General features: G+C 33.0%; 1 protein-coding gene across 2 annotated transcripts in view; it reads right to left on the bottom strand.

Annotated features, from left to right (window-relative positions):
* KLHL1 (kelch like family member 1) overlaps positions 1-23,598 on the bottom strand; it is a 411,623-nt gene that overhangs the window by 204,842 nt on the left and 183,183 nt on the right. For both annotated transcript variants that reach the window (XM_061170762.1, XM_061170763.1), the window contains one exon: positions 8,857-9,053. In XM_061170762.1, the coding sequence (XP_061026745.1) occupies positions 8,857-9,053 (197 nt within the window). The remainder of the gene's footprint in view (positions 1-8,856; positions 9,054-23,598) is intronic.

Below are 23,598 nucleotides of genomic sequence, written 5' to 3'. Positions count from 1 at the left end.
GGATAGCATAGTGACCTTCAGTGAAAACTAAATTTAAATATGAATAGTTTTTATTAGAAGTACTAAAAAATATTAAATATAGACCTTGAATATGAAATAGGTCCAGTGAAAACTTAATTTAAAAATATACATACACAGTAGGTGGAATAATGTTACCTGTTAAACAGTTTTGAAATAGCTGATAAAAAAAGCTAATGAACTCTAAAGATCATGGTACATCCTGTATGTATTTATTTATTTGTACATACATTTTAATCAAGAGTTATGAAAAGTAAATTTAGGCACCATATAAATATTTTTAATTATCACAGAATAGAGATAATATACATCACTTTAAATTATTAATATTCAAAAACTTTCATTTAAGTTGGTAAACTTTTAATAGTATTTCAAATTATTAATATGTAAAACTATTCATTTACTCTTTCTTTCAAACATCATTTATCATGTGTCTACAATGAGTAAGGTGTTATCCTAAGAACTAAGAGTACAGCAGTGAACAAGTCAGATGAAGTTTGTGGAACTTACGGAACATGCAGTCTAGCTCTGTGCAGAAAATTTAATACATTAGAGTAACTTGGGGTCTGGGAGGAACATCTGATACTCTATTAGAAGTTATTTTCCCCTTGAATTGTGTTTAGTTGTACAATACGTTTCTGAAAGTATTTTTTTAAGGAAATGATCTGCTGCATCTCTATACAGCTCTGTGTACAAAGGGCGAACTGGGCTTCCCCTCAGGCAAGGATTGATTTAGCATATTTCTTGTGAACTATAATTGATCCCTCCTCCTTTTATTCCTCTTTTAAAAAAATACTATTAAAGATCTTTAAGCACAAGTATAGTCCTTAACAGAAATGACACAGAGAGAAAAATCGAAAAGGGAAGCATAAAAAAAAAATGAGTTTCATGTTATGTGATTCATTACCTCAGAAAGTAAGTATAAATACTTTATAATATTAGTTCATCATGTGCAAATTTGTGTAATAAAGTGACACTTCATATACATACAAAATCAGACTTTTTCACAGGCGTTTAAAAAATCAGAGCAAAAGCAAATTATTGATTTCATTGTTGAAGAACTGTGCTTTGCAAAATGAAAGGGCACTGTAGCCAAAAATTTCTGGCTTTTCCTTCTTCCGACATCACCTAGGAAGCCCTTTTTGAACTATTTTAATAAAGTAGAAATATTGAGACTTCCCTGGTGGCGAAGTAGAAATACTATTTATCACAGAAGGAAATTCTATACATTAAATGATTGAAATAAACACGAAGGAACTACTTATGAGTTACTATGAAAATCCTTTAGATGTGGGTTTATAGGATATTTTTTAACACTATTGTTCCTTCTTGGAATTGTGTTAGTTATAGTGTTGCTGCAGAATCAATTCAAGACATATAGCAACTCTATAAAAATTTAAATCTGCTAAAATAAAAAATACCTAATACTTTTTAATAATTTTAATAGTAGATTTTGTGCACGTGTGTGTGTGTGGTGTGACTTTATAATACAGCTGTGTGCTGAATCTTTGTGTTTTAGAAGTAGCTCAGTAGAAGAAATGAAAATAAAATTAGAGTATGAAAATGAAAGAATTCTTACAACAAATGGAATGTTTTTCAAGTAGAAGAATATTATCTTCTTCACCATTAACAACAACAAAGCAGAAGGATGCATTTCTTAAAATAGACTGTCTGTGATTTGAATATGAAAGCCTAAAATGGAAACATATTTGAAGAGCATCTGGATAGAAGAAATGGACTGTGCCTAAAATGATCCCTTAAAAAGCTTATAATTTTCATTGGATCCTCTGTGATTATGCTTAATTAGTCTTCAAAACTGTCATAAATGTACATTTCATTGTGCTTATTTTCTAGAATCCTAATAATTACAAAGTTCTATGCAGTCAAACTGCAATTACATGAGTGAAAAATTACTTGTTATAATATCACTATTTATTATACATCTCTATCGGTTTATCTGGTGTAATCTGAATATCCTCTTTGTGTACAACACTAAACAATTTAAAGGCAATTTTTAAAAACTCCTCCACTCAAATCAACTTCCAATCTTAGACAATAGACTAGAATTTTACCAATAACTGTGAGTTAGAACACAAATGAAAACTGCCTTTGAAGAGTTGTCAGTCTAATTTAGGGACAAAACAAGTAAAGAAAATCATACACAAAAACAGGACAAGAGGAAATTCCTTTCTATGCAGGCCTCCACATACTTCCTTACTGCTTGTGAGGATTAAGAATTGGTGGTAGTTGTCCTCCGAGCCACTCATTGTACTCAACTGGAACCTTCACTTCTTATCAATTTACAAAGAAAGTCTGAAAATCAAATTTGGCTAATTTTCAATTTGACATTTATATACTGACTTAAAATCATTACTCACACCATGTATGTATATGAGATACTCAAAGGACTAACACAAAGTAATGAATGAAAGGAAAAAAAGAATATTCAAAGCAAATTTTAGTACTAATATATCACATAGTAGTCCTGAGCAAAATATGGATGAAGTGAACTTTATTTTGACGATGTAGAAAAGCAAAGACATTTAAATTCCATTTGTTCTACCAAAGCAAACTCTAATTTATGGCTTATTAGAAGGGTTATTGGTAAAGATTTTTTAAAAACCATGCTGCTGGCTAGAAACCATGAGAAATGTCAGGTATTTCAAAACCATAAACAGAAACCACATAAATAAAGTTTGTTCGTTTTCTCTGGCATTGCTTTAATGTCTATGAAGGACAAGTAAACCATGTACAGGAGTTTTTAGAGTCCGGACTCTGGAAGGGTCACTGCTCTTATCCTGAGTCTGGAAGGCTTTATTCTCCAGCTCAGAAATGTCTACTTTTCAAAGCTACTGATTGAACATAGCAGACTCTAATTAGTCTTATTACCACTGCTTCTGCCTCTAGCACAAACACTGTGGAATGTTCCAAGCCATGCTGGTAGCACTGAGCAGAAAGTGAGGGTGAAGTGAACAGGAGAATGAAAAAACTGAGGAGCAAAATCTTCATGGAATTCTTTGGTCTCATCTATGTTTCAGGTTTATAGTGTCCATTTGTCTCAAGTAATCCATGTTTTGAAATATTCTGGATATCAGAAATCCAATTTGATATACTGGGTAAAATGTAAATTTATTAGCATATTAGATAGAGCTTGAAATTTGTGGTAAGATAGTGCCAGGCTTAAATCCCCATTCTAGCATGTTCAATCTATTATTCCTGAGTAGATTATTTAATTTCCTAAACCTTAGCTTTACCATTTTTAGAATGGATATAACATACCTTGCAGGAGTTGTGATAGGATTAAATTTCAAAAGTTTGTTTAACATGTAGAGCAATGCCTGATATACACTATATACTTACCTCGTGCATCACCAGCACCAGTAGTGGTAAGAATTGCCATCAAACAAAATGGCAGAAGCTAAAGTTACCTCATTTTCTCTTTTTCTTTCTCACTCACCCAGTATGTGTGTGTAAATATCCATGTAGACCTCTAATGAAGTAGTAACCTTATTCTTACTTTTTGACTTCTTCTAATGCCAATCTGGTGATTAGTCTTAAAATTAAATCTTGGCTCTTAACTTGCTCAAAAACTTTCAATGTTATATCATTATTTTAAAATAAAAACCCAAATCTTTAAAAAAGTCTCCTTAACCCTGCAAAATTTTGTTCCGCCAAAATCTCAAGCTCATTGTCTACACCTCTTCTTTGCCTTTCCCACCATCCCATCACACTTGAATTTCCTTAAACAGAACAAAGCAGCTTCCCACCTCAGATCATTGGCACTTACCTATGTCATGAATATTCTTTAACTCTTCACTTGACTAATATCTGCTTCATCCTTTACAACTCAGTTTTTGCGTCACATATTTAAAGAGGCTTTCCCTGTTTCACTCTCCTGTAGCATCCTATAATTTTCCCTTGTAGTATTTACCATACATATAATTATCATTCATGGTTATAATTTCTTTGCTCCAACATATTCATCTTGACTCTAAGGGCAACATATGCCTATTTTGGTCACCATTGTATCCCCAGGCCACCTTCTACAGCTCCTGGTACATAGTAGTCAGCAATCACTACCCCCTTCAACAATGAATGCTATGTACAGACATCTATCTAGGTTTCCAGGTTATAGAAAGTTAAACAAATGCTACCACATTAATGGTGGAAGTAGGCAATAACAACATTTAACAACAAATATATGGTATAAAGGTAGAAATTAAAGTACTCTACAGGATATAAAACAGTGTGACGAAATAGAGAGTTTTGAAGGCCAGGTCACCTTCAGCAGAATATTCAGATAAGAGATCTCTGTGGAAGTGAAATTTGAGCAGAAACCTAAATGAGGCAGAGAAAGGATATAAATATTTGGTAGAAGAGTGTTTCTGGCACAAGGAAGAAAGAACAGCACAAAGGTCATCTGGTGATATTATGCTTGTTGTAGTCAAAAAACAGCAAGAAGATCAGTGTGGCTGGAATTATGTGAACAGGGAAAACAATGATAGGAAATATGATTGGAAAGAAATTTAGAAAAAAATCATGAGTAGTCTTGTTGAATGACTGAATTCAGGAGTACTGAGAATCACAATTCTAAATATCTATGAGAACTGAAGAAATTAATTAATATATTAATTTCTGATAGGTGCTGATAATTAACAGGTGCTGAAAATTTGTTGGGACAAAACGAATCTCAGTGGAAAGAATTGTTCTCTGTCACAAAAGTTGCAATATAGTTGTGAAGACCAGCCATAAAGACATAAAAGATAATTAATTGCATAAGAAAATTTATGGTGACATCATATAATCCTAAGGAAAGGAATACTAAGAATTTAAATGAAGGAGAGAATGCCATGAAAAGTTTTAAAATATTTCTTAGGCATGGATGAACTTACCTGGAAACTGAGGGGTTATTCAGAATTAGATACCAGAGATTCCAGACAAGTGAACTATTGTGAGTAATGTACAAGTAAAGGGAATTTACAGCACATATTTAGAAGAGGTGAAATTAATTCAATGTATTTTTAGAAAAAATGCCCAGGTAGTTGTTCAGAAGTTAGGTGTGCAGAACCATGCCTATCAAAATATGGAGTTTAAACCTGCTATTTGAGGGTATGTGTTTAAGACATTGTTGAATTAAGAAAGCAAGCCACTCTGTGTTCTATGTAAGACAGATTTTGGATAGGAAATTTGAGACCTAAATGGTCTTTGAAAGGGCCGTGGAAGTGAAGGTCAGGGAACTTTCTGTTAATGATCTCAACCTTCTGTTCAATGTGAAACGTTCTGAAAAGTACTATGCAAAGGGACTGAGTTCCTCAAGAACCTCCAGAAGTCTCCCATCAACTGTCTCAGTCTACAGCAGTGAAGCCAATTGCTTTTAAGGGCTCACTTAGAAGTTACTTCAATTTTCCATTGTCCACATATCTGCCTGAATCTGCGTGTGGAGATATAATGGCTTTTTCTCTTCCACCTTCTATACCTTACTTGAGTGCCTCTTATGGCAAACTCTAACCTAGAACTGTATGGAGAGAGGATTTCTTAAAAAATGAAGATCCAGCAGTCTCCTCTAAAGGTAAAGCTGACCTTGGAAGGAAGTAAGGCTGATGATCAGTAGAAATAGATAAACCAGCATAGAAAGAACAATCAGAAGACTGAAGTAGAAGTTTGTACTACTAAAATGAAAAACAGAATGAAAAAACACTTAAACACTACTGTTTTAAATGAAAGCTCATTCTATCAAATACATGAAGATACCTATTTTCATGCCCTGATATTATTCAGCCACATGAAACAAATTTTTTTTCAACTTTTCTTCATATGACATGGTTATAAAATGTTTATTATTCTTGTTATTCTCATCTATTTCTGTTTGTCACTCTCTAATGTTTTTAAAATGTGATGTCCAGAACTAAGAACAGGTCTCATAATGAACTCTGACTAATAGAGAACTATTTCCTTCAATTATTTTGTTGCTATCTGTATATTCACACAGCCAAAATTTAAATTAATGTTTTAGAATATATTTCACACTTCTGCTTAATATTGAGCTTGCAATCAAACTTTTCCAGTATTTTGCACATGAACAACTGCCAAGCAGGGTCACCTTCCCTGAATCGATTTTGGAATCATCACACAAAATCAATAGCTGAAGCCAAATAAATAAGTGAAATTTCCAAAGGAAACATAGCAAAGCATATAAAAAGCAAAGACATACAGACAGCAAGTTAAGATCTGTATGTTGAAGATCAAGTTCATATCTAAAACATTTTGACAAGGAAATTGAAAATTAGAAAATAATGTTACTTATAAAATAAGCAAAGAACACATATTTAGACCCAATAAATAAATTAATTCAGTACAAGAGGTAGTAGAAAATCTGAGATGATTTGTTATTGAAGTAGTTAAGAAGAAGAAAAAATAACATAATAAGTTTGTTCTCAAAGCACAGATTGAGTAGATTAGATGAGGAGATATGCAGGATTAAACACGGATCAGAAGCAAATATATGGTGAGAAATTATAATACCAGATACAAACACTCATTGTAAAGTGTTAGAACTGAGAGAAAATAACGATCTAGGAAGACAACTGGTCAGTAAATTTTCTTCATTAAAATAGTAACCCAGGAGCATTGGGAGAACACTAGAGCTTCATGTTTCCAAAAGAATTTGAAATCTTTTTAATTTCAACAGACATGACACAACACATGATCAATTCATAGTCTCAAAAATAAGTTAAAATAGTTATTTAGAATGTTGAATGTCAGCTAGAACCCTTCTATATTTCTGTTTTACATATATTTTACTATAGAGTATAAATTTTAATGTGTTTAAAAATATATTGTTACTATTGTGTGATAAATTGCAGATCAGTCCAAGCAGCTGCAAGAAAAACATTTTTATTACTAAATTAATAACTTCAAACTAGACCAGAAGGGACCATTATCCCTCTGGATATGGAGGCATATTGTTCTTTGGCTTAGCTAAGCCAGGAACTCCTAAGAGCAATGAAATCTGCATAATTAAATGACTGCAGTTAGACTTTGATATTTTGGTTGATGAAGTATGTGTTTACATTGATTTTATACGGTTCATATAATTTCAATAGTAGTACTGTGCCCTGTCATGAAATATTTTGAAAAAAGAATTTGAAAATAGAATTACAAAGCATGTCTCTCCTTCCTTTTATTTCTACATTTTCATTTAATTTACTAATCTGCTTAACAGATTAAGGAAGAAAATTAAAATAATATTGAGATTCTGTCTAAGAATAACAATGAGAAGACTTTTAAATGGCTGACTGTCGTTAGTAATTTGAAAAGGTGTTAAAGCTCAAAATAAGAACTTTTAAATAAATAGCAACTATAAAGCTTAATGAGATTTATTTCATATAAATTCTTCCCTTGAGGTGAAAAGAGAAAGTTCTGTACTTTACAATTGATTGTTTCAATAATAAAAATCAAATCATTAATAATGTTAATAATAATAACCATAGCAAAAATGGCTAACATTTTATATAGAGATTGCTATATTCCAGGTACTGTATTAAGTGCTTTTAGAATGATTATTTCTAGGATATGAAATGATGGGTGTGAAATTGTTGTAACTGATTATTCAATTCTAGAATGGAGATAACATTAAGAGAAACGCACTACGAAGTACACATACTTAAAGTCTAAAATTCAAATGATTTTTAGTATCTCTTATAAAGCTGTTAAAATACCTATATATGTATATATAGCAAAAAATTAAAGAGAAAAATATCAAATAGGCTTATAGTATTTTAGGACTATTTACTGACTGATATTCAGTCAGTTTAAACTCTTTATGAAAATGGTACAGAAAGTCAAATAAAAAAAAAAAAAGATCAGTTGATCTATGTATCTAAATATTTTCCCTTAGTATAGTAGTTCCCAGGAGTTCTGAAATCCAGTAGTCACTATAACAATAAATACTTTAAATATACAGTATAAATATGATTTTTTTTCTCCACAAATCATACAGGCAAATCCATACCTAACATATCATGCTATGATAAAAAGTGTATTAAATAGCTGGGGCTGCCATAACAAAATACCATAGACTGGGTGGCTTAGACAACAGGAGTTTATTTCTCATAGTGCTGAAGGCTGAGAAGTACAACATTTAAGGTATAGGCTGATTGGGTTCCCTGGTGAAGGCTCTATTCTTAACTGGCAGGTGGCTATCTTCTCACTGTGTCCTCACATGGTAGCGGAAGAAAGGAAGCAAACTCTCCAGTGTCTCTTCATATAAGACCACTAATCTCATCATGAGGGGCCAACCATGATGACCTCACCTAAACCTAGTTACCTCCAAAGTCCCCATCTCCAAATAATATCACATTTGAAGTAGGACTTCAACATTGAATTTTGGTTGATAGAACTCAGTCCATGGTAGAGACATTGTTAGAAAAATTCAAAAGAAAAACTTTTGTGGCATAAACTTCTAGCTCTTAACTAGAAAGAAAAGGAAAAAAATAGGGCAGCTGTGGAAGTGGATGCAAAAAGATAGATATGCCAGGAGCAATTACAAAAAAAATCTTTTAAGCACTATTTAAAATCCTGAGTAGTCAATATCTATATCTATATTGCCTATAAAATGTAAATAAAACCATAAAGCAATAATAAAGTCTATTGTGTGATGTCTTTTTTTACTTTGAGATTATTAAATATTATATGGTACATTGTGTCCCATGATAAAAATGTGCCAAAGATGCAAAACTAATTTTAAACTTTAAAAAGTTGTTCAACACAACAACAGTAATTATTTTAACCTCTGATAATACAGCTATGTCTCTTTTATTTAAAAATTAATTTCCTTACCATTGTGTAGCTGTGGGCCACCTTCATTAATTCAATGCATCCTTGAGCATCTGCAAATGCTCGGATTCCTAAACAGTTAGATGGATGCAAGAGCTTCATGAGGAAATGGCAGCACACTTCTACTACTTGAGGAAGCTGAAGAAGGGAAGCTGCAGCAAGAAGGTTTTCAATGGTTTCTTCCTTTAATTCCAAGCAACCTAAACATTAAGTGAAAATAATTATGAAACTGTTCAAAAAATGAAATAACATGTACCATTCTATTACTCAAAACATTAGTCCAATCTTCTAGAAATGATCTGAACCTAAATTGATAATCCAAATAAATATAACTCATGAAAAGCCAGCAATTGTTTTCAACATCTTGCATTTCTTAGTTTGTGTAATGTTCAAAATCATGTAGTACACACAAATGCAGCTTCAACTAAAATATCTGTATCCTATTGAACAGGAATTATGGTTGTTCCTTTGATTGTGGATTAGGAAAAAAAAAATAGAAATATTTCACAACACACGTCTACAAGCTTAGGAGAGCAAGGTGCACTAACATCTTCTGACAATATATGTGTGTAAGAATATGAAATACCTATGTATGGATAATGAACATATGTATATGTATCTATAAATACCTGTGTTGTATATTGCTAATATTGTATTTAACTCACTGTGCCTATGATTATAGTTTCCTATAATTTTTCTTTCTTTTTGGTCAGTTAACTTCCAAAATTAAGCTCTTTAGCATTTCCCCTTTTTTCTAACTATTGGAATAACTTATTAAATAATGGAGCTATTCCTGGACTGTTTATAAATCTCATCTGTGAAAACTTCTGGGCTGAACTATTTAGATTATATTTCATTTAGCAATTCAACACATCTTTAATAGGTGTAGCTCCATTCAGATTTTCTATTACTATTGGGTGAGGTCATACATTCTCAGAAATGGTTTATTGTGTCTTAGTTTTTGTTACACAGATGGCTACCCTTCACTAGAAATATCTCCACTCATTTTTCCTGAACACAGGGTCAGGCCACATACCGCCATGACACATGTCAGTGGATGTGTGTTGCTACCACACTGAGACATTTATAATGTGAGTGTGCTTCATCCCTACTCTTGCTCTTCTACCAGCTAACTGAAGACAGCATAAAAATCCTAGTGGATAGAGGGAGGCTACATGGGGAGCAAGGAGCCTGAGCTCTGAATCCATGCCCAGAACTATGAGCTTCAAACAGCAATATGCAATGTTTAAACTAATAACACTCCCAAAATAAACTCAAGTTTATACTTGTGTATGTACTTGAATGCAGTCCCAAGTGTCTAAGTTTGAAACTCAAGTGTAAAATCATAGAGAAAAATAATTGATTAACCTTTATTATTAATATGTTGTCATCTAATTTAGAAGGGTATTCTTGCCAGCTGAAATATATTTTCTAACTTTGTGATGCTACTGTAATTTTGTCTTAGATTTCTCCTTTTTTCCATCATTAGCATTTATTTTTATGACATGTAAGAGAAGTTGTCTACTTTCAAAAATTCAACTTTCAAGGACAGAATATTTATTAAGAAAACTCTCATAAACAGAATGCCTTTATTTTTTCCCACACCAAAGTTTTTGTTCTGGATTTTTTAAAACTTACAATAATTTGCAAGAATTATACAATAAGCACTTAAAAACCTTTCACTTAACTTCACCAAGTGTTAACATTTTGCTATATTTATCTATGTGTGTGTGTGTTTATGCTGTAGTTGCTGAATTATTTCATGGTACTTCTAATCAACATGTATTTCACCCCTGAATACTTCAGTGTGTGTCTCTAAGAACAGAGCTTTCTCCTACATAGCCACTCATGAATGTAATTCTTTACACTCACGAAATTGATACAACAGTATTTGCTATAATGCAAATTTCCCCAAATGCTCAAATAAGATGCTTTAAAGATTTTATTTTTAAATTCAGACTCTAATTGTCTCACACATTACATTTACTTGTTATGTCCCTTTAGTTTTCTTTAATCTAGAACAGTTTCCCAACTATTTTGTCATTCACATTTACGTTACTGAAGAGTTCAGACCAGATGCTTTGTAGAATTCCTCAATTTGGGTTAGTCATATTTTTTCCCCATGATTAGATTTAACTGAAAACTTTTTGGCAGGAAGACTGTACAGGTGATGTTGTACCCTTTTCAGTGCTTATATAGAGAGAGGTCCATAATGTCAGTATATCACTGTTGATGGTGTTAAATTTGGTACCTTGTTTAAAATACTGTCTGCCAGATATCTTCATTTTAAAGAAACTCTTCCCTTTATACTTAATAAGTAATCTGTTGGGTGAGGGATAACTTTGCTTTCAAACATGACATTTCACCCATAACTTAACATGTTTAACAGATGAAGAGCATTATGTTTTATTTGTGAGTTTCAATGAAAGAATAAGAGAGCAAATGAATCTAATGCATATTTCCAAGTATCACAGGGATTTGATGAAGAAAAAAGAAAGGTAAAGTGGATGCAATAATTTGAAAGGAAATTAAAACTCTTTTTATTACATATTAATTTCCAATTAAATTAGCTATCTAAAGTTTAGTTTTGTATAAAAGAGAGACACTATCAATAATAAAAGTTATTAAACTTTCAAGATTCTAAAAAATGCACAAGGACCCTGTTCAGATATTATCAACTCGTAGAACATTGAGTATCATGATCAATTTGACAGAGGAGACATTTGCCAATAGTAATAAAATTATCTGAGGTGTTTATATTTCACATTATCAATAACTTTGTCATTCAATAGTAATGTCAAACAAAATCTTCATCTGCAGTTGAAGGATTCATACCAGTTTAAATGATTTTAAGAGTAATTATATTAGTGCAATTATAGATATATATGTTAAAGTTTATGAATATTATAGTAAACATCAAAATAAAATATTCTACAAATTATGGAAACCTATATTTTATATAGACTTTAGCTGATTTACAAAATGTATACCTACACTTATAAAAATAAAAAATATAAAATATAGAGGAGCTAACATGAATACTATAAAATCTGTTATTATTTACAATTGATTATAAGCATAACAATTATATACATATATACATATATATATATTTTTTAAATGTCATGATTTAAGACCTTTGGAGGAATTTTACCTAAAAGTTTTCAGTAAGATTATCAAGAAGATATTTGTATGCTTTTTAGCATAGATCATATGAAAATCAGTTAAAAAAGGATGTGGTTTCAGATGGCATGGTTTTTATAGATTCCATTTTTGTTGTGATTTCAGAACAGTGGGAGAGTGATTTTCTTTAATTTTAATTGATTAGTTGTTCTCAATTGCATCTGTGCAGAAAAGAATTAACACAGCAGGCCTGAACTGTTCTCCTTGAAAAGGCCTGCTTGCAAGATTTGCCCTTGACTAGTGTCTGCAAACTTAGATTTCAAGAGGGTTCCCACCATTAAGTAATATAAAAGGCTCACTGTGCCTAAACTGTTTGTGTAAGCATTATGGTTTATGCTTAACAACTGCTTTCCTTCTGGGAGTCTTGAATTTTGGTATATACTAAGCAGAGGCTGCCTATGTGATTAGCCCTCAACAAAATCCTGGACCTCCAAGTCTCTAATCAATCTCCCTGTTGGCAGCAACTCACTGGTTTGGTCACAACTCTTTGCAAAGGAAATTAAATGCCTCCTGTGCTATTCCACTTGGAATGCTGAACTTGGAAGTTTGCTCCTGGTTTCCCAAGGACTATGCCCTGTGTACCATTTCCCTTTCCTCATTATGCTTTGAACCCTTTTGATATAACAAATCAGAGCAATTGGTTTGTCTGTATGCTGAGACTTGTGAGCCACCCTCTCATGAATCATCCAACCTGGAAGGTTAGTCTTGGGGATGTCTCAACACAGCATTCTAATTAGAATAGTTGGGGTGGTGGGTGATGTTTGAGATATACTGTGCCCATGGGCTGGAAGATACAACATTGTTAAGATTTCAACTGACCCCAAATTAATCTATAGATTTATTATAATCATATTTAAAATCCCAGCAGACTTTTTGTAGAAATTGCAAAACTGATTCTAAAGTTCCTATGTAAATGCAATGACCTAGAATAACCAAAACAATTTTGAGAAAGAACAAAGTGGGAGTAATGTCACTACCAGATTTTAAGACTTTTTACAAAGATATGGTAATTAAAATTGATTGCTATTGGTCTAAATATAGACAATAGATCAATGGAAAATAATAGATTCTAGAAAGTTTTTCAAAGGCTCAAAAAAAATTCAACTGAGAAAGGATAGTCTTTGAATAACTGGTACAAGCAGATAGGCATGTACAAAAACTTGTGTTTTAATCTGTACCCCACAAAATATATAAAATTTACTCAAAATTGATCATAGTCCTAAATTTAAAACTTAAAACTACCTATCTTCTCTAAGAAAACATGGGAGAAATCCTGTGACTTTAAGTTAGTTAATGATGTCTTAGATAAAACATCAAAAAGCATAATCCACAAGAAAAATGTTAAATTGGACTTTATAAAAATCACTACAAGTGACAATAGTAAAGGAACAAAAAGATGAACCATGAATGGAAAAAAATGTGTGCAAAATCATATATCTGATAAAGTACTTGTATCCAGAATACATAAAGAACACTCAAACTCAATAATAAAAACATTTTAATGGGCAAGTGATCTAAGCAGACATTCCACAAAAGAAGATACATGAATGTAAAGTTCTCAACAATATCACTATTTAGGAGAATGCAAGGTGAAAAGCACAATGATGTACCACTACACATACATTAGAACAGCTGGTGGAAATGTGAAATGGTATAACCATTTTGGAAAACATTTTTACAATTTCATCTGTCAAATGACTCAGCCATTTCACTCCTAAGTATTTACCCAAGAGAAATAAAAGAATGTGTCAATATAAATCCTTCTACATGAATGTTTATAGCAGATTTATTTTGTAATGACCCAAACCCTGAAAACAACACAGACATTCATCAACAAGTGAATGGATGAAAAAATTGTAGCCTATCCATTTATTGGAATAAATTAGAAAGAACTATTGATATGTGCAACATCATGGTTACTTATGCTGAGTGTAAAATTAGGCTGAATGTAAGAAATCAGACGAAGGTAACTCTACCATCCAATTTAATTAAAATTCTTAAACATCCAAACTTATCTATTGTGAGTGACATAAATCAGATCATCAGTACCTGAGCATGGGTTAGGGCTGAGGAGAGGCAACAAGATGGATCATAAAAAGAGGTTACAGATATATTCATTATCCTGACTATGGTAATAATTTTATGTATGTATACACATGTCAAAACATCAAATTGTATACCTTATATATGTATAGCTCATTGAATGTCAAATATTCATCAATGAAGCTTTTAAAAAATACTCAAATGTTAACAAAGATGATTTGAGTTGACTAGTACCTGTAAATATTTTCTGAGGGCTTTAATTCAAATTTTACTAACCAAATCACAAAGATAGAATATTATAATTTAGAGAAATTGTGGTTATGTGTACATTTTTTCTTAAGTTTACAATGTACAGAACACATTATTATAGTCATGGAAACTTCATATATACTATTACCAATTTAAAATACTTGACCAAAGTATTTTAAAAATAATCTTATAAGTGTAAACCTAACATGTAAAATGGTGTGTGTGTGTCTGTGTGTGTGCACGCACATTAGTATATTTACCTTCCCAAAGTGATTCACAGATATTATGATTCATATATATTATGCAGTGAAATAAGCTATAGGATATATAAGAACAAATAATTATTCAGTCCAAATTCAAATACTGGATCTAATATTGTACTTTATAATAATTTAGGTAAAATGTCAGCAGGGCATCTCACCATCCTTTCCTGTAAAAAAAAAAAAGAGAGAGAGAAAAACTAAATTTTCACAGGTTATCTATAGATTAATTTTTAAAAGTTACTTAGTGGTAATTTTGGATGTGAATTTGGAGGATATGAGCATTGTTTGTGCTATTTTTTTCAACTTGGAATATATCCAATGAAAGGATCCATTTGTAAAAGCCAGAAGGCACAAATGGAATATTAGTTAGTGTTGAGCTTGAATACACACAAATTGAGCTACCTCATGCATGATATATTCTTTGTATCTATAACCTGGCTATTTCTCTGGCAGATTTAGATGGTAAAAAGGCAAAAATCTGCTAAGTATTTGACTTAAAATAAACCTAAAAAAAGATATGACTACTGTTAATGGAAAAAAAAGTAATTCTACACATCCACTCAAAGTTAAGTTTCAAGGCATTAATGTTCACAAATGGCTTTAGGCTTACTGAGAGGGAAAATCTATGTTTTTACTTTAGGTGACATTGAAAATTGGCTATAAAATATCCAATGACATTTTAGATAACTAAAGAGCTATGACTATAGTAAAAGAAAACCCTGAGAAATTTTTCTTAAATAATAAGAAAATATTTATAATGTTTCTTGACAAGTCCAGAGGATGAGGCTGGTTGTCCCCAGAACTGATTAATTGAAGGGCTCAACACATCTTTAGGAAACAGCCATCCCTTCAAGAGGCTTGCTGTTTCCTCATGGTTGCCATAGTTTCAAGCTTCAAATTCAGATAGGAAAACACCCATCAGAAGAGAGAGTATTCCTTAATGCATTGATATATTTCTGTTGCATCAGTGAAGAAATCTTTACTAAAAGTTCCCCAGAACTCTTTCTTTATGTTGTCTTGGCAAAAAATTTTATGACATGACCATGCCTTAACCCAATAATTAGCAGTGGGGTAAAATGCCAATAACTGATTTTGACCCTACACGAATTACATTGATAGAAATGAGTCACTCTCCCTTGAGTTAACTGGGGGAATAAGAAGGGACTGACTTTTGAATATGGTACCTCTAATGTGTGCTACATTATCTGCAGTCTCACCTTAAGTAAATGCCAAAGCTACTGAGTATTCCAAACACGTATCAGTGAACTCAAACTCTGATTTCCTACAAGAGAATATAGTTAAATTTACACTATATTGGAATGAAAATATGTAAAATATAATTGGAAGAAAATCACAAAGATTATAGAAGAATATGAATCTGTGCTGTTCATATTTTAATAGATAAGTTATATTCTGTTAACAACTATGCTGTATAACCATATTTTATGTATAAAATCAGTTATATTGAAAAGATAATGTATTTTACCAGATAAGTGCAAGAACTGCCCATAAAATCCATAAAGTAAATTAAATATTCTATCTATCTATCTATCTATCTATCTATCTATCTATCTATCTACCTACCTACCTATCTATCTCTATCTTTAATGGAAATAAAGAGAAATAATATGATACATTAGAATTAAAACAAAGTAAAAATCTGATATTTTAGTAATTTGTAGGGGTTTAAAAAATAAACTTTAAAAAAAATATTTTATTTATTTATTTGTTGTAATTGAGTTTATTGAAATGATATTAAATGTGTAAAATCCCCATTTTACAAAAAATGAGACACTTGTAGAATTAAATAGCTGGCAAATGATAGCATAGAACTCAAATCTAAAGCTAGCTTCAAAACCTGTATCTTACTACACTGCTTCCTACCATGAACACTTGGAGAGCAGGTACTGAGTTTTGATCAATTCTAAATCCCTAGCACTTAGCTTAGTACTAGGTACAGGTATAAAAGAGAAATTAAATTACCTATAATGTCACCACCTAGTATAACCACTATTAAAATATTGGTATATTATATTGACATGTACACACTGCTATATTTAAAATAAAATGCCTTTCCATGAAAAAAAAAGAATGTTTTCAAAGAATATTGACTCAAGTGGAAAAATGTTCACACTGTATTAAAAAAGATAAAACATAGGTAATATGATCAAATTTTATAAAATATTATTTATTTATACACATCTGTTTTATATATATGCACATAAAAAGATTGAAATAAAATATTTAGATTTACAGAAAACCTGCAAAGGTAGCCGAGAGATTTTTCATATAGCACACACCTGTTTTTCCTAGTTAACAATGTATGATCCACATGTTAAATTAATGAACCAACATTGTTATATTATTATTAACCAAAGTTCAAACTTTACTCATATACCCTTACTTTTTTACCTATTATTCTTTTTTCTGTTCCAAGATCCCATGTAGAATACATTTCATTTAGTCATTATATCTCCTTAGGTAACCCTTGGCTGTGACAGTTTCTCAGACTTTTCTTGTTTTTAATGACTTTGACAGTTTTAAAATTATTAGTTAAGTATTTTCTAGACTGCCCCTCAATTGGGATTTGTCTAATTATGATTACACTGGGAATAAGGGCTTTTGGTCTCATCACATCATATCAAGGTTGCAAATTATCAACATGACCTCACTGTTGAAGTTAATTTTGATTACTTGGTAGAAGTATTTTTTGTCAGGTTTCTGACTATAAAATAACTCTTTCACCCACTTTTCCATACCATTGTCTCTGGAAGGAAGGCCCTATGCACAGCCACACTTAAGGAGCAGGGAGTTATGCTCTATCTCCTTGAGAGCAGATTAATTACATAAATGATTTGGAATTTATTTATTTCCTCAATAATTTATTTATATAAATACATTCCTAAGGTTTTTTCAGTGCTTCAAAAAAGGCAGGAGAGTTAAGGAAATTTTGGTTTACATCATTTTATTAAATTTAGTAGATTTACATATCTTTCTAACAATTACCAAAAGAAATTGATTTTTACTGTAATTTAGACTTTTGCTGCTATCAAATTATTACTTAATCTAATATGCACCACATTACTGGCACTCTGGTACCCTCCCTCTCTCTCTTTCTGTCTGTCTCTCTCTTTTCTCTCTCACTCTCATCTGTAGGGAAATCCTGGTTGTCATGTGAAAATTATAGCAAACCAATTTTAGAAAGCAATGATAATATATACTTAGGAAATTCTATAATCTTAGAGCTTATTAATTAATAAACAATGTCTTACATGCATTCTAGCCACAAGAAAAGCAGTGATTATGCTTTTTGAGTACTAAACATACCTCAGAGTTCTTGGGCTCATTGTCAGAAAAGTTAACGAAATATCTGTGGTTCAGTAAGAAAGTAGTTGTGAAAGCAAAGACCATCATTTTCCCATTATATCTGTACCTCATTTTCTTTAGGAAAGTCCACTGGGAGTCAGGCCAGAACCAAAAATGTCAATAGTTCTCATTTACTTAAATAGTTTTAAATCTACTATCCTTACATATCCATCATTTGGAAGAACAAGGAATTGTTTGCTGAGTAAAAATCTTGGCTTTTTCTGAGTATTCCCTTGACCCACATCTATGCACAGGTGTTTAAATTCCTTGATTTTAAGGATAGAATGTCACCCCTTATTTTCAGTGTATCATAGTTTGTAATTCCATCCCTGATCAACTACATAGAATTTTTTCCCACTTCCAGTACTTACTATAGAGTTTAATCTAAAGCAGTCTGTCACTCAATATTCAAGCAAATTTTGGTTATGAGAAAAACAAAAAAATTAAAAAGGATCAACTCATAGTTATACAAGTTATCCAAACATCTACTCTAGGTAACATAATTTGGCAGACTGTATATCAGACCTATCACAAATACGTTCATTTGGCCACTACAGAATTTAATATTTTAGAACACCTTTACATGGAACGTGTACTCTTGAGTTCAGCATAGATAGCAATCTCTTCAAATTAAATGTACACTGAACCCAAAGGAGTTTGATCCAAGGATTTTATTATTCTATTGTTTAATACATGAAATTATTAATAACATGTTTTTGGACATTATCTTTTGAACTTGAATCAGCCAACAGAAGAAACAGTTCTGTAGTTCATTATTATATCTACTTTTGGTACATTAGTGAGGATGTCTGAAGTACATCATTGTGTCTTACAAGTATTCAAATACTCAAAAATATTCCTCTCAAATGTTAATATCAGTAAACTGTGCTTAAGTTGAGAAAATATTATTATTATTTTTTTATAGCATAACTCTTAGGCTTTTTTCTTTGCCTTGGTGGCTGAGAAGCTAAAACAAAAGATTGATATGTAATTTCTATGAATACAGAAAGAATCTTAAGACACTTAGGATGCAAATCATACCTTGGTGTTGCATATTTGAGTTTGATTGCCTTTTTTTTTAAGGTCTTTTGTATTTGAACTTCAAAGTCTTATACACCATGGATACTTAGGAATGAAACTATGATGAGAGTTATAATCCTGTGGCTTCTGTAAATGACTTTTGGATTGTTTTCTTCCTTTATTGCTCTACTTCAATCAAGAAAATAGAGGGGAGATTAAAAGGGATAAGTATAAGAGAATATAACTTCTCATTAGACAGATTTGGCAGCAACAGTACTTACATGTTGCTACAGTATGTTCTCAAACAGCAAGGTTGAATTGAAGTTAACTACAAAGTTGCTTCATCTTGGGTGAGTAAATATTTTAAGCGCTCACTTAGATGGCTGTGTAGTGGAAATTAAAAAGTCTGCAGTTTTGATATTTTATTCTCTGACCATCTGCCCAGATTGGGAGTTCTACCATCCTGTCTGTGCATGAGGCCATCCTACCCACTTCCTCTGTACTCCTGGGCTTCTGAGTTGCCAGATTGTTTCTGTTTGTTTGTTTAATGTATAATTTTCTTTGGAGTACTATCTTGGCTCTCAAAATATGCTTAATATGTTATTATCTAATTCCCTTTTTGTTATCAGTATAGATCAGTTTCAGATATTACTATTTTCATTTTCTGACTATAAGCTTTCATGTTTTTGTTTAAATCATCACATCTAACAATCCATATTCATAATCAATATTTCTTAGCCCAATGAATGAGAAGTGCAATAGCTATAAAGTGTCACTCAGCAAGTACACAGGTGATTCTCAAATAAACATGAAATCCTTTCCCAAAGCACTACCATATATTACTAACATGTTAATTTCCCCCACTTATGTATTTTTTTTTAAATTTTTGTTGGAATATAGTTGATTTACCATGTTGTGTTTGTTTCAGGTGTACAACAAAGTGAATCAGTTATCCATATACATATATCCACTCTTTTTTTACATTCTTTTCATGTATTGGTCATTACAGAGTATTGAGTAGAGTTCCTTGTGCTATACTGTAGGTCCTAATTAGTTATCTGTTTTATATATAGTAGTATGTATATGTCAATCCCAATCTCCCAATTTATCCCTCCCCCTCTTATTCTCTGGTAACCTTAAGTTTGTTTTATACATCTGTGACTCTACTTCTGTTTTGTAAATAAGTTCATTTCTACCCATTTTTAGATTCCACATATAAGTGATATCATATGATATTTGTCTTTGTGTGCCTTACTTCACCCAATATGACAATATAGAGGTTCATAGATGCTGCTGCAAATGGCATTATTTTGTTGATTTTTTATGGCTGGGTAATATTCCATTGTATATATGTACCATATTTTCTTTATTCATTCCTCTGTTGATGGACATTTAGGTTGCTTCCATGTCCTGGCTATTGTAAATAGTGTTGCAGTGAACATTGGGGCACATGTATCTTTTTGAATTATGGTTTTCTCTGGGTATATGCGTAGGAGTGGGATTGCTGGGTCATGTAATAGTTCTATTTTTCATTTTTTAAGGAACCTCCATACAGTTCTCTATAGTGGTTATGCCAATTTACATTCCCACCAACAATGTAGGAGGGTTCCATTTTCTCCACACCTTCTCCAGCATTTATCGTTTGTAGATTTTTTGATGATGACCATTCTGACCGGTGTGAGGTGATACCTCATTGTACTTTGATTTGCATATCCCTAATAATTAGTGATGTTGAGCATCTTTTCATCTGCTTTTTGGCCATATGTATGTCTTACAAAAATGTCTATACTACCCAAAGAAATCTACAGATTCAATGCAATCTCTATCAAATTACCAATGTCCTTTTTCACAGAATTAGTGCAAAAAAGTTTACAATTTGTATGGAAATCCAAAAGACCCTGAATAGTAAAAGCAATCTTGAGAAAAAAAAAAATGGAGCTGGATGAATCAGGCTCCCTGACTTCAGATTATACTACAAGGCTACAGTAATCATAACACTATGGTACTGACACAAAAACAGAAATATAGATCAATGGAACAGGATAGAAAGTCTAGAGGTAAACCCACACACCTATGGTCACCTAATCCATGACAAAGGAGACAAGAATATACAATGGAGAAAAGACAGTGTCTTGAATTAGCTTAAGATGGCGGAGTAGAAGGACATGCACTCACCCTTTCTTACGAGAACACCATAATCACAACTAACTGCTGAACAACCATTGACAAGAAACATTGGAACCTACCAAAAAAGATATCCTACATCCAAAGACAAATGAGAAGCCAAAATGAGACGGTAGGAGGTGCGCAATCACAATAAAATCAAATCCCATATATGCCAGGTGGACGAACCACAAACTGGAAAACAATTGTAGAGTAAGTCTCCTATATATGAACGTTCAGGATGCAAACTTTCAAAGATGCAAACGTGCATTAGCATGTTCAGTCACATAAGTTAGTTCACGTGTCTGGAGTACATTTTCACGTTCATGCATCCTCTACAAGTGGTTGTGCTTTTGTATACTTTGCTGCACAGTACTGCATAGAGTACAGTAGTGCAGTATCTTTATTTCAAGGCCAGGATGTCCAGAAGCAAGCATAAAAGCAGCAGTGATGTAGCTGGTACTGATAAGAAGATCCAGGAATTGGAGGCCCAGAGAAGGGATGAAGAGAGACAGAGGAAGAAGAAGTAACTGAAGAATGGAAGAGATTCACAATACAGGAAATGGCAAGGGGATTTTCTTTATTTGAGGAGGTACTGTTAGTTTTTGAGGCCCAGGACCCGAATGTAGAATGGAACACAAAGGTTGCAGCAGCCGTTTAGAACGCAATCCAGTGCTCCGTGTCATCTATGACAAGAAAAAAAAAGAGCTACTACCCAGACATCACTGGATTGTTTTTTCAAGAGGGTAGATAGAGTTGAATCCAGCAAAGAATCAGAACCTGTGCCATCAGTGTTAGGCATGAGTGAAATTGCAGCTTGCCCTCCATCTCCTATTGCTGATGATCCTTCAGCTCTACCATCTCCACCTCCTCTACCTCCTTCAGTCAGTAAATCTTCTTGCCTGTTCACTCGATGCCAGCACCTGTATGCCAGTTGTTGTACTGTACTACTGTACTTTTCAAGGTACTGTACTGTAAGATTAAAAATGTTTTCTTTATTTTTGTGTTTGTTTTTTATGTATTATTTGTGTGAAAAGTATTATAAACCTATTACAATACAGTACTATATAGCTGATTGTTAGTTGGGTACCTAGGCTAACTTTGCTGGATGTATGAATAAATTGAACTTGTGGACACAGTCTCAGAACAGAACCCATTCGTATGTTGGGGACTTACTGTATGACAGAAGTTCTCCCACTGGAGTGAAAGTTCTGAGCCCCACATCAGGCTTCCCAGACTGTGGGTCCAGCAATGGGAGGAGGCGTCCTCAGAGAATCTGGCTTTGAAGGTCAGCGGATTTGATTGCAGGACTTCCACAGGACTGAGGGAAACAGAAATTCTGCTCTTGGAGGGTACACACAAGTCTTGTGCATACCAGGACCCAGGGGAAAAAGCAGTGACCCCATAAGAGACTGGGCCAGACCTACCTGCTAGTATTAGAGGGTCTCCTGCAGAGGTGGGAGGCTGCTGTGGCTCACTGTGGGTACAAAGACATTGGCAGCAGCAGTTCTGGGAAGTACTTATTGGTGTGAGCCTTCCCAGAGACTGCCATTAGCCCCACAAAACAGACAGTAGACTCCAGTGCTAGGTCCTCTCAGGCCAAACAACCAACAAGGAAGAACATGGCACCACCCATCAGCAGACAAGTGGATAAAAGTTTTACTTTTTACAGGATTGACCTGCCCACCAGAGGGAAAAACCCAGCTCTACCCACCACCAGTCCCTCCCATCAGGAAGCATGCACAAGCCTCTTAGATAGGCTCATCCACCAGAGTGTAAACAGAAGAAGCATGAAGAACCACAATTCTGCAGCCTGCAGAATGAAAACCACAATCACAGAAAGTTAGACAAAATGAAATGGCAGAGGATTATGTCCCAGGGGAAGGAACAAGAAAAAACCCCAGAAAAACTCCTAAGTGAAGTGGAGATAGGCAACATTTTGGAAAAAATATTCAGAATAATGATAGTGAAGATGATCCAGGATGTCAGATAAATAATGGAGGCAAAGTTCGAGAAGATGAAAGAAATGTTTAACAAAGACCTAGAAGAACTAAAGAAAAAGGAAGCTGAAATGAACCCTTGATAACTGAAATGAAAAATACACTAGAAGAAATCAATAGCAGAATAACTGAGGCAGAAGAACAAGTAAGTGATGTGGAAGAGTGAATGGTGGAAATCACTGCCATGGAACAAAATAAAGAAAAAAAAGAATGAAAAGAAATGAAGACAGTATTTTTGGACAACATTAAACCCACAAACATTCACATTATAGGGGTCTGAGAAGGGGAAGAGAGAGAGAAAGCATCTGAGAAAATATTTGAAGAGATAATAGCTGAAAACTTCCCTAACATGGGAAAAGAAGCGGTCACTCTAGCCCCCCTAGTGCAAAGAGTCCCAGGTAGGATAAACCCAAGGAGGAACATGCTGAGACACATAGTAATCAAACTGACAAAAATTA

This window comes from Eubalaena glacialis, chromosome 16 (assembly GCF_028564815.1).
Source record: "Eubalaena glacialis isolate mEubGla1 chromosome 16, mEubGla1.1.hap2.+ XY, whole genome shotgun sequence".
In the NCBI taxonomy this organism is placed as follows: Eukaryota; Metazoa; Chordata; class Mammalia; order Artiodactyla; family Balaenidae; genus Eubalaena; species Eubalaena glacialis.
This window is presented reverse-complemented; position numbering and strand designations above follow the sequence as displayed.